General features: G+C 50.8%; 1 protein-coding gene across 3 annotated transcripts in view; it reads right to left on the reverse strand.

Annotated features, from left to right (window-relative positions):
* Positions 1-12,833, reverse strand: part of Lrp5 (LDL receptor related protein 5) — a 79,025-nt gene that overhangs the window by 15,023 nt on the left and 51,169 nt on the right. For all 3 annotated transcript variants that reach the window (XM_010635761.3, XM_010635760.2, XM_010635762.3), the window contains 5 exons: positions 11,163-11,362; positions 7,032-7,234; positions 5,232-5,422; positions 4,542-4,751; positions 110-235 (listed from right to left, as the gene is read on the reverse strand). In XM_010635761.3, coding sequence (XP_010634063.2) covers positions 110-235; positions 4,542-4,751; positions 5,232-5,422; positions 7,032-7,234; positions 11,163-11,362 — 930 coding nt within the window. The remainder of the gene's footprint in view (positions 1-109; positions 236-4,541; positions 4,752-5,231; positions 5,423-7,031; positions 7,235-11,162; positions 11,363-12,833) is intronic.

The raw sequence follows: 12,833 nt of genomic DNA on the forward strand, positions 1-12,833 counted from the left end.
TGGATGACCACAGGGACTACAATTTTAAAACGACGCAGGGCAGCAACCTGGTGTATAGAATCAGGTCCCTGTCCAGAGGCCCAACAGAAAGCGCTAACATCACACCTACCGCCACAGGTTAGCAGGTTCTGCAGGAGCACGAGGTGGACTGGGCAAGAGCACCGTGGTGTCCCGTCACCCTTGGCAATGCAGATGTGGGAGCAGCCGCCGTTGTCTCGGGCACATGGGTGGGCCACTGCAGGAACACAATGAGAGGTAGGCGTGTGAGGACTATGGCGTGAAGGTAGAAGGGATAAGGGCCATTCTCCTCCAAGAGATCCTCCCACATGATCATCTCAGCAGCCTGCAGAGTTGATTTCTACTGATGTAGAAATTGACATAAAAATGGATTCAGGAAGTAGTTACAGATCTTGACCAATGTCACCAGCCTGCTCATCTACAACAGTCCCTACAGCACTACCCAAACCATCACTCCATAATGCCCCTTTGTTGAACTCTCTCAAACCATTCAAGTGGGTTGAATGGTGCCCCACGAAAGATTTGCCCACGTGCTAACCTCCAGAGTCTGGGAATATGGTCTCATTTGGAAAGTGGTCTTTGAGAGGAAACTGAGGAAAGGGCTCTCCAGATGAGGTCATTCTACCTGGATGGGTCCTAAATCCAATGACAAGGGTTCCCAGAAGAGGTGACTTGGTGGTGCACAGCTGTAACAGCAGCGCTCTGGAAGGTGAAGCATGAGGACTCTAAGTTTGAACTCAGTATGGGCAACTTAGTAACTTAGTGAGACTGCCTCAAATTAGTAATAAAATACAATAGAAAGGGCTAGGAATTAGCTCAGCTTGAAGGCCCTGGGTTCAGGGCCTAGAATTAGGGGGGAAAAAAGAGGTGACAGAAGAGTTAAGGAGATAGAAGAGATGGCCACAGGAAGACTGAGGTGGAGGCCAAAGACCAGAGGATGCCTGCAGCTACCAGCACTGCAAGGGATGGCACGATCTTCCCTGAGAATTTCCTGTGGGAGTGTGGTCCTGCTAACACCGTAATCTTCAAATTCTGGCTTGCAGAATTCCGGAACGAATGCTGACTGGGTACTTAAGTCACTCAATTTGTGAGACCTGTTACAGCACACACTAAAATAACAAAGGCACCAGGACCCCAGGGAACTCACACGTCTACACAATGAACTGGATGAATCCAATAACTGAACTACACAAAGAGAAGCAGCAGCGGAGAGGCTAGGTGACCACCCCAACAAGAGAAGAATCAACAAGAAACTCTCTTTTCCCTTCCTAATGCCCCCCACCCCCCAAAAATATCACAATATCCCACCCATTACGGTTTATATCTAGATGTCCCACAAGTGTCTCACAGGTGGGGCTTTGGAAGGTGACTGGATCATGGGGTAACAGCTGACTTGTTAGGAGGTGAAGTCTGTTTGGAATAGGGGATGTGACTGGAAGATGACCAGAAGGGTATCACTCCCTTCCTGGCTCCTCCCTCCATTTGCTCAGCTTCCTGCCTGCCATGAGGTAAGCAGCTTCTCCTCTGCCATGCTGTTTATTCTCAGGAGTCTGTTGACCATTAACTGAAATGTGAGCAAAAATAAATATCTCTTCCTTTAAATTGTGGGTATCGGGTACAGTATTTTATCCCAGGGACAAGAAGAGTGACTCAGACACACCCTCAAGCAATAGGTGTTCTTAAAAACAACAGGTGTTAGGGCCGGGGATTTAGCTCAGTGGTGCCACTGCCTGCCTCACAAGTACAAAGTCCTGAGTTTGATCCCCGGTACCAAAAAACCCACAAAAAAAACAACAACAAAACAGGTGTTAGGGTTTAGAGAAGCCACGGGTGGCATATGTGGATGGACAGTGCTGTGTGCCGATATGATTTTATTTACAAAACCAGGCAACTGACTGGATTTGGTCTGTGGGCTGCAGTGGGTTCAGTCATGGCTCAGAGCTCAGCTGTGGGATCTCATGGGGAAGTAGCCTGGGGACACACATCCCAAGACAACACAGAAGAACTCATCTAAGAACACATTTCCTGGTCTTGCCCAAAACAAGGCAAATCTCCTGTCACCCAGGACATCTCACATGAGTACCACAGGGACAGCCCAGTGCTCAGCCTGGTCATTACTCACTCAAGGTCTCCTAGGTTTCCTGTCCCCCAGTTGAAACCAGCAGGCAATGGGCTTAAACATGTGTGGGCTCAACATTCACTGTTCTGAGCACATCCATTAATTCTGAAGGGCCATGGCACCCAGGAATCCATGACTTTGTCAAATGTGGTGTAAGGGCCAGTACAACACGGATGTGCTACCCATATCTATGGCCACCTCAACTATCTGAGGGAAAAGAGTCAAACCATGGTGCTGGTGAGGGGGAGCATGGGTAAGAGCTGACACCTGAGCCTGTGAGGTAAAAGAATTAGCAAGAGGTGCTCTGGTGGAGGAGAGGGGGAAAAAAAGGAGAGGGACTCTACAGAGTAGCAGCATCGAGGGGCTGAGATCAGACACTGGGAAGCACCCAAGGCCTAGAAGGCAGCAGCGTGATCAGGTAGCCTTGATTCTGGGGCATGTGGTGAGTTTAAAGCAAGCAGGGTGGAGACAGCAGTAGCTGTACGCTCAGAAGAGGGGTGCATCTTGGACAAGACCATTCTACCAGCTGTGTGGACTTTAGAACTGAGGGGACAACTGAGGGAGCGGTGAGGCCAGGAGGGAGGCTGCAATGATAGCTCTGGAACCAGATGGAGAGCAGTGAAAGGATTTCAGCTGGATTCAGAGGCCAGAAGCCATCAGGTCTGAGAAGGATGAGCAACAGTAAGAGACAGATGCAAAGGATGGCGCTGCCCTTGTCACTAGGGATGTGTCATGTCTGTCACGTGGCCAGACTGTGAACAACACAGCTGGCTCACTGCTATGTCCCCACTGTGTCCCCACTACCAAGTAGCCAGGTGGGAAACCATATGCACTGGTGAAAAGGTAAGAAGATTGAGACAGGTAGACACTGAGCCCTACATGTATACACACCTATGCACACACAGAGTTAAGTAACAAGAACAAGGGAGAATCAAGAAGCCCAAGCTAGGGCCGGGGATTTAGCTCAGTGGTTCTGCCGTATGCCTTGCAAGCACAAGGTCTCGAGTTTAATCCCAGGTACCAAAAAAAAAAGAAGCCCTAGGTGGGATCACTCACTCTCCCAAGCCTGTGGTCAAAGTGAGGCAGTGGTAGGCAGGATCCTGAAATGTCCCCCACTAATTCCCAGCACTGTGGATGTGATGCCCATCAGGCCCATGGTTTTATGACGTCTGTGGGTGTGATTAAGGTTACCAATCAGCTCACTCTGAGTTTTTTGTTTTGTTTTGTTTTTTGGTACCAGGGATTGAACTCTGGACCTTCAGCTTGCGAGGCAGGCAGTGGAACCACTGAACTAAATCCCAGGACGGACTGAGTTTTTGGAAGGGAAAACTAATCTAAATGTGGGCAAATCTGATCACAAAGCCCTCTGCAAGCAAAGCAGCTTCCCAGGGGGCAGGAGGGAGTGACAGGGACTGATAGGAAGTCTCCCTTGCTGATGGCAGGGAGTGGGCAGAGGGAGTAGTTTGGTTAAGTGGTCCCCAAGGGTTCATGTGTCCATGGACACCGCACAACTAGAGCGGTAGCAGTTTTAAGAGCTGGAGCCTACTAGGAGGTCCTGAGGTTATTGGTGGTGCACTCATGAAGTGAGAGTAGAACCCCAGCCTCCTCCTCCTCTTCCTCTCTCTTTTGATTCTTGGCAGTTTTGCTCTGTTTTGCCTGTGCTCCCTCCAGATATAGGGTTCACCACAGACCCCAAAGCAATGGGGCCAAACCTCTCAAACCACAAACTAAAATTAAAAAAATTTTTTTTTGCGGTACCAGGAAACAAACTCAGGACCTTGCACTTGCCAGGTAGGTGTAGTGTCACTGAGCTACATCCTCCGCTATTACAAACTAAAATAAAGCTTTTCTCTTTTTTACATTATCACAGATATTTGTTATAGTGACAGAGAGCTAACATGACAGGCCACAGGAGAAGACAGGGAGGTGGCATCCAAGTGTGTTCAGTACACCCAGTAAACCACCAGAAAGAAAATAGGGCCAGTCCTACAAGCACTGACACTGTGGATGTGTAGAAATGGATTCTCCTTTAGAACCCTCCACTATGAGTCCAGCCCATCTGACACTTTGATTCTGTCCCTGTGAGACCTCAGGCGGAGGACCCCATGGAGCCATGCTGTGCCCAGACTTCTGATCAGTGGAACTGAGATTGAGTGTGTCTGTTTGAAACACTAGGTCATTTTTTTTTGCAGTAAATGTACATGATCTCAGATGCTTGGGACAAGTGGATAGTTGCTGGCCTTCAGCACTGAGCCCCAGGAGCAATATTCAGTGTCTAGCTGAGATCCTCCTTGGGGTCATGCAGGCTCTGTCACCAAAGGGTGCTTCAGAGGCCACTGAGCATCTGAGCAGATGCCACCCTCCCTGTGGGGCCCCTGTCCATCCTGCTGCCACCCTGACGTACAGAACTCCTCCAGGTTGACTTCCTCCACAGCGTGGATGCCTGTGAGGTGGGCAACACGGCCCTGAATGCGAGTCCGCTTGTCCCCCGTGGTCTTCTCCACACGCTCAATCATCTGCTGTTGGCGGTCTATCCAGTAGAGATGCCGGCCAAGCACTGTCAGGCCCACGGGCTGCACGATGTTTGCGTCCTCCAGGGTCAGGCGGTTGGCCCCTGCAGGCAGGACAAGGGGCCCTAAGTGGCAGCGGCCTTGGGAGCTGGGTCCAAGCTTGGCTCAAGACAAAGGGAGTCTGGAGGGAGGGGTCCATGCCCTGGCCAGGGGTAGAAGCTGGGCCAGAACTCCTGGAGCCACGCTGCTCCCTCAGGATTGGCCTTGGAGGTCAGGGCCCCTAAACTGGATCCTGGCCACTGGCCTCTGCAAGCGTGGTGCCCCCTCCCCAGCTCCCCTTTTTAGAAGAAACACGGTTTGGACCTCAGCCCCCTCCAAGTATCAACTTGCTCCAGCCCTGGGGCTCAAGAACTCACAGGGTTAGGGTTATACATGATACAGAAGGCCTTCAGTACAGTGCCAGGCTCATGGTAGGTCCAGGACAAGGCAGCGTTTGCTATCATGAGTAATAAGGCAGACTGGATTCACAGGATGGCTACTCCTTCTGAGGAACTCAACAACCAGGAAGGCCCCACAGCACAAACCTGACAGGTCGCAGCTCTCAATGCGCTTCAGGTCTGCATCCACCCAAAAGAGCTTTCCCAGAGCGTTGTCCACCACGAGGGCCACGGGGCGGATAAGGCCTGTGGTGAAGAGGACCTCGCGCTCCGTGCCATCCAGGGCTGCCCGCTCGATCTTAGCTGCACGGTCCTGCATGTTAGTAAAGTACAGGTACCTACAAGAGACAACGAACAGAGGGCAGCAGGTGACAGACAGGCACAGGGAGCTCCTACATCACCCTGCTGCACATCCTCAGCCAGCACCAAGGGCACAGAAGTGCCAGTCCAGGCCCTGACCCTGCAGGCATCTGGGCAAACAGCCCAGGGGTGGTCCCAGAGGATTACAAGTCAGCCCTATACTGGGGGATCAGGGTACCCCCAAAATTCATGTGCATCACAGGAAACAGCATCTTTGCAATTGTAACTAAGGATCAAGATAAGACCGTATTTGGCTAGGGTGAGCCCTAAATCTAATAAGCATCCTGAAAAAGACAGGGAAGCCACACAGAAACACAGAGGACAATGTGCAGCCAAAGGCAGAGACTAAAGTGAAGTGACACAATCAAAGAACGCCGGAGCCACCGAAGCTGGAAGATTGTTCCCTGATGCTTCAGAGGGAGTGGGACCCTGCTTTCGGCCTCTAAAACTATGAGAGAATAAATGTTTGTTGTTCTAAGCCCCCCTGGAACCTTCTGGTTTCTTTTTTTTTTTTGTTTTTTCTTTTGAGACAGGGTCTCACGATGTAGTTGAGACTGACCTGCAACTCACTATGTAGCCCAGGCTGGTCTCAAACTCACAGCGATCCTCCTGCCTCAGCCTCCTGAGTGGTGGGATTACAGGCATGTGCCACCACACTTAGCCATTCTGGTTTCTTACAGCAGCCAGAGAATAATAATCCATGCCCAGCACAACTGCTGAACAGTCCCTGCCTCCCCAAGGCCAGCTCAGTTTGCTCAAGTTCTAACAGGGCTTCCACTCATACCCTCTATGTCCTGCTGGGCCTGGCAGTACTTCCTTCTGCACCGTTAAAGACAAAGTAACACTGGCTCTGAGGGGCTGTGCTACCCACCTGAGGTCCTCTTGAGTCCACTTGAACTCAGGTGTCCCTGCCCAGACTGGTGCTTGCTCCAGCCACCTTGGGTGTGAGCTCTACCATGCGGTGCCTCAATAAGTCTAACAGTCCTGTATGTCAGCCCACAGGTGCTCCTGTCCCAAAAGTTTTCATGCTCAGTTTTGTTTCTGAGCTGCACTGTATGTAACTATATAGATCTCCATTTGCCCTGGTTATCCCCATTAGGAATCTCTAAGCCCTCTATGACATCCTCAGTGCCCTCTCATCTACCAGAGGTTCTGGGGACCAAAAGAGCCTTCCAGGAAGGAAGCAACTGTAGGAGCACATGGTGGGACATGTGTAAGGGACCAGCCTCCATCTGGGACAGATTTGTGCAAGACCCATTAGAGCTTACACCTTTGTGACACGGTCTTTTTAATCTTCCTCTTCCCTCTGTCCCTTAGCAAGACTACCTCCCTCCCATCCTGCACCTACTTTTGCTAAGCCTGCCCTGGGTGTTCCTGCTGCCAGCTGTAGCTGTGGCTGACCATGTACCTCAGTTTCTACTCAGACTGCTGAAGCTGGGCTCCTACAGAGCTGCTGATCAGAACACTAGAGGAGAAGCCCCTCCAAGGGTCTGTAAAGCTAGCGTTCCCAGAAGGGCTGTATGCTTGGCATGGTGCAGCAGCCTCACTCCCCACAGGGTCCATCCACCCACTGTGGCAGCCTCCTACCCTCGCTCGGCATTGACCGTGATGGCTCTTGGTTTGTCTCGGTCCCCTCGGAGCACCACACCCATGGCGTCCCCATCTAGCCGGTGGACATTGATGGTGTTGGTGGCCTCACATGTCCAGAACAATGTCCGGCTGTAGATGTCGATGCTGAGGTCGTGTGGCTGCCTGTCTGGACTTTGGCCCGCAGAGGTCAGAACAAAGGCCTGTGAGACAAAGAGACCGAAATTCAGACCTGCGAGACTCTGAGCACAGTTGGAGGGAGAATACGGTTCTGAGTTTAGTCTGAAAGTCAGAACTTCAGATCCGGTTTGGGGATATTTCCTCTCAGATCAACTCTTCACTATATGCACACCACAGAGTGCAAAGCTCAATGTGGAAGCTGTCTGCAGCGGTCTCGGCCTGACCGTGGACTCCAGCTTCCAAGAGTGAACAGGCCAGAGGTTCCAGCTGTGCATCCTCAGACCATTACCAGATTGTCATCATCTGTTAGCAGAAAAGGCCCAGGACTGTGGGCTCTCTCAAGGCACTTTGCTCTTCTTTTCCATTTTCTACAGCTTGTGCCTTAGGCCTAAAACTTTCAAATCTTGTATTTCTTCTAATTTAGAGAGCAGGACAGTAGGTGTGGAGACCAGAGAACCAACCCTCATGATCCCCTTCCCCAGGGGGAAAGAAGCCAAGGGTGCCAGGCCAGGTGAGCATGCTGGGCAGGTTAAGGCATAGGGCAAGTAAAGTGTGAAGCAGGGAGGATGGGACACAGCTCCTCCTGCAAGGGAAGGGCCAGCCATGTCTCTCACATCAACTCCTGATGTCTCTGTCCCTCTCCACAATTCTCAGGGTGTGCACCCGGAGAGACTCCCAAGAACGTGGTCTGAGCCTGTGCCATCACTGCAGATCAGGGACCAGCCTTGGCTCCTAGAGTCCCTGACTGAGAATCCTTCAAAAGGGGCCCTGCCGACCTGATGCAGGAGGAGGGGAGAGGTGGAATCACCTCTACCTGCCCCTTACCAGAAACCTGGTACATCTGGTCTCCTTAAAAGCCACCCATATTCAGGTTCTCGGTGACCTGGCCTGGGGCAAAGGAGGCTTGGAGCACCAGGGCTGCTCCAGCTGATGGAATGGACAAAAGCTCTCTTCCTTGGAAGGCACCTTTGTGGGTGCCTCTGAGACTTGGGGGTGGGGTCTGAGGGTAACACTTCAAGCACAGGGAGCATTTCAGGTTTTGTCTACTGCATCCAGCAGGTGACAAGAAGGAAGCCTCCAAGTGGCAAGAGGGGTAGGGAGCCAAAAAGAAGCCCTTCCCCAGGCCCAGCCTTCTGGGCCCAGATGGAAAGGATACCCACCCCCATAGGTACACACACCCCTGCTCTGGCCCAGCCTCCCTGGGCAGTGGCAAGTAAATTGCTTCATCTGAACCTGAAGTGCCACTTCAAAGGATTATGGGGCTTTGCAGTTAACACCCACATCTCCACAGAGCTCCTGGCATGGGGAAGCCAGCACCAGCGCTGGCAGGCATACTCCTTCCCCAAAGCCACAGAGCTTTCCAGCTATGGACCTCAGCCTAGCAGAGCTGATGCCCAGAAGAGCAGCACAATTCCAGCTAGTCTTGGCCAGAATCAGGCCCCAGGGCAAAACTAGACTTTAGGACTGCAATCATCAGAAGGACCACCTGCAAAAAAAGGTGGAGGGGTGTGTGACATGCTGCCTTGGCAGACAAAGCACAGGTAGTAAATTTCACACAGCTGGCTGTTTTTCTAAATTCTCAGTTCCGATTTTAATGTAAAAAACAATGCCTGGAATCCTAGTCAATACTAGGATTAATGTCCTAGTTAATGTCCCCTTTCCTCACTGGTGTCAGAGAGCCAAGGAAGAATGTGCACAGCAGTAGGGGTCACAAGAGACAAGAGGACAAAGTAGTGAGACTACAATGGATGAATGGATAGGCAAAATGTGGTCCATTTATACACCACATTGTTACTCGGCTGAAAGAGAGTCAGGAGGCTCCGGCACCACTACATGGTGTGTGGACCTTGAGGACAGTATGGTAAGGGAAATAAGCCAGTCACAGAAAGACAATTCTGCAGGATTCCACTTCTGTGAGGCCTCCAGAGTTATCAGGTCCACAGAGACAGAAAATAAGATGGTCATGCCAGGGGCTGGGGAAGGGACTAGGAGCCAGTGTTGAATGGGGACAGAGGTACCATGTAGAAGAAATGAGAAAATTCTGGAGGTGGATGGTGGTGCTAGCTGTACCGCAGTGAGAATGTGCTTAACCCTGAACTGTGCACTTAAATGTGGTTAAGAGAAAAATATTTTTTTGAGACTTGACCTTGCTATGTAACCCAGGCTGGCCTCAAATTCATGGCAATCCTCTTGCCTAGGCCTCCTGAGTGCCGGGATTACAGGCCTGTGCCACCACACCCCACAAAATGATAACATTTATGTTGTACATATTTACACAATGAAAAGTAAAGATCAATGGAAAGCAAAACAAAACCTTAGTCAAGTGGACTAACAATTTAACATCAACCTTGATGTAGAAGTAGAGGGACACCAACCAAAAAATCTAAGTCAGAGCCCCAGGAGGCAGTGCCAGCAAGAGGCACAGGAAGGGAAGGGCAATGCCAAATGAAGTAGACCCAGAAATCATCCCTCTCCATTTCCTCTTCAAAACTATCACCTGCCTATCACCCACCTACTGCTGCCTGGACACCACAAAGGACTTCTCTAAGGGCACTTGAATGCAATTTGCGCCAAGGAGCTTTCTCAGCAGGGAAGGCACAGTCCTTAATTAGCACTTCCTACTCTCCAAAGTACTCAAGCGACCCTCACCTGTACTCAGCCAGATGAAAGGGACCATTTTCATCAGTTCCACAGAGCCACTCATCACAGCTACCCAGGAGGAAAAGTGCTGGCTGGGTGTGAAGCTGAACTCACGGACTTTACCCTCAACAGGATACAGGCCTCCTATTAGGAGTCATACCTTGCCAGGTGAAGTGTTTTGTCTAAAGGGAGATCCAGCCTGCGTGGGTAAGCCTAGCTTCCAGCTCAGGGTGCAAAAGAAGAAAGCAATGATGACACTGGAAATCATCCAAAAATTTCTATGCACAAGCATTCCTCTGCATGGCTGTTATAAAGCCTCATGATATGAACCCCTACACCGAAAGGGATCTTTTGGTTCTACAGATTTTGTAGAAAGAGTCACTGAAAATGGGCACCGGTAGCCAGGTATGTCTGAGAACGTGAGGGCACCCTTCCTGGGACAGGTCGCATGCCACCACAGAGCAGTCAGTCTGCTAGCAGCTCATTGTAAACATGCAGATTTGTCCCAAGGTAGTATTACACCAGGAGACAATCTGAGCATAACCCAGAGTTTGCATTTTCTTATGCATGATTTCACTTGTGAGAAACACAAATAAATGTAGAAACCCTCCCCTGGCAGGGAGCCGATGACACACACACCTTCAGTCACATGCTGAGAGCCACACCCATAAACACCTGGGGTAGGAACTCTCCAGACCCACTCCACACAATCCTCCTTCCACCATTTCATGAGCAGCTCACAAGCTGTACCCGACAATACCCATATGTAGAAGCCAATTTCAGGTCTCTACCCGCCAGGCCTACTGTACCGTTTCCATGTGTGCGTTACTGTGGGCACAAAAGGAGCACCTGTGTTCATCACCTTCCCAGTCTGTTTTTCACGTGTCAGTGCTAGAGTTTCCGAGAGTGATGCCCAACTCCCTTTCTCCCCTACAAACCTTGCTGTTTGCTACATGATTTGCAGTTTGGTGATGAGGAGCACATGGAGTGCACTACAGCAGAACTGACTATACGTTTCTTATGAAACAAAGAAGTAACCACTACTAGACTAGTGAGCTACCCCTGCACAATACAAAACCACCTTGGAAAAGAAAAAAATCCTTGGGGGGCTTGACCCCAAGGTTCACAGGTACAGTCCAGGGTTCACCTGCCCAGTATCACACTGTACAACGAAGGAAGCAGAACCCTGACCCACTGTTTACCCCAACCTTGCTCAGGGTGCCCCACCCGCAGCAAAGGAGGTGGGGCCTGGAGGTCACCAGGCGCGCTCCACCCAGAAGGTTCCCCCACCCTTCTTGTGAGTGCACCTGCCTGGGAACCGTCATCCTTGGCTCGCTTGATGTTCTGGCGCCCGTCCACCCAGTAGATGAACTTGTCCAGCGGGTCGTAGTCGATGGCCTTGACGTTCCTCAGCCCATGTAAGGGCAGGATGAGGTCTGGGCTGTGCTGATCATCAGGGATCATCCGGCTGATTGCACATTTCTGGCTGAACAGCAAGAAGGTGGAGGGCGCTGGAGTGGGGCAAACAGACCGGAGGGCTGTGCATCAGCATCTGGAAGTCACGGGGCAGCAGCCGAGTAGGGGGCACGGTATCCCATCTCCTTATAGAAGTGAACCAGCACATACACCCACCACACACCCATGAAGAAGATGGATGGACACAGAGCTGTTTTTCAGGGTGCAGGTTGGAATTTGGCTCTCTACCTTTTGTGTCTCTGTTGTTCTTAAGTGTCTTAGTTTTAAAATAAATATATACTTATTTTTAACTTATCAGACTGGGGGGCCAGGGATTTAGCTCAGTGGTTACACCACCTGCCTCACAAGCACAAGGTCCTGAGTTTGATCGCTGTTACCAAAACAAACAAACAATAAATTATTAGGCTGGGGGTATGGCTCAGAGGTAGACCAACCACTTGGCTAGTACAAATGAGACCCTGGTTTCCATCCCTAGTACCACACACACACAAAAATAGTTATCAAGACTGAAGATGGAAGGAATGTAATGATAGCAAACATCAAATGCACACCCACAAGCTACGTAAGGCTGGGATAACCCTGTAATTTGTTATGTGCTGAAGGGAAGAGCTGAAAGTCATGTATAGAGAAGGTAGCACCAGGAGGGACACTGGATGGAGGGAGTGTCAGGCAGCCACAGATAACAAGAGGACTCAGAGCTGGGAATCAGGCTAGGCCTAGGGCTAGGGCTAGGGTTCTGTGGTTTCTAAGGAAGTCAGGCTGGGAGGGCCTAGAATGTTCCTGGGCTTTCAATGTGCTCACTGGTGTGAGGTCCAGAAGAGCTTGCTTCTTTCAGAGGGACCCAAAAATAGGATCACAAAAAACAGAAATTGAGGGGCCACTGGCTACAGCCAGTCAGAGGTCACAGTGGGTGGTTTAAATCCAAGTCACCACCCCAAGTCTGCCACCCACAGGCAAGGGGACACTGCCCTTCCTGCACCTGGTGGATGGTCATGGTCCCACAGTGGGGTACAGAACAGGCTCAAGGGAGCTCAGGCCTGAGGAGGGATTGGGGACAGGCTCACTGCATACCACCTGGGGCCCTCCCAAAGCTACTTCCATTTCCAAAGCCAAAGAAAGACCAGCTCTGCCCCTGTTCAGGGCTGCCCAAAGCTGACAGAGCCTGGGCACCATGAAGCTTTGTACACTATCACTTTGTACACTATCAAGTGCCACACAGAGGCTGAATTAAAGCTTGCTGTCCTCTGCCATCAAAGAAGACCTGCCAACAGGATGCACCTGTGCTCCCTATGGGCCATGGATATCAGTTATCTCTGGCATGAGAACAGAGGGCCTGCCTGGTGCAGAGGCTGTGAGGATCACAGAAACTGTTGTGAGGTCATCCACAAGGAGTCAAAAGCAGGGTTGCTAGGGACAGGGATTTAGCTCAGTGGTGCTGCTGCCTGCCTCGCAAGCACAAGGTTCTGAGTTCAAACACCAGTACAAAAAAAAAAAAAAAAAAAAAAA

The sequence above is a fragment of the Fukomys damarensis genome, unplaced genomic scaffold (genome assembly GCF_012274545.1).
Source record: "Fukomys damarensis isolate Sample0158 unplaced genomic scaffold, DMR_v1.0_HiC HiC_scaffold_27, whole genome shotgun sequence".
Classification (NCBI taxonomy): Eukaryota; Metazoa; Chordata; class Mammalia; order Rodentia; family Bathyergidae; genus Fukomys; species Fukomys damarensis.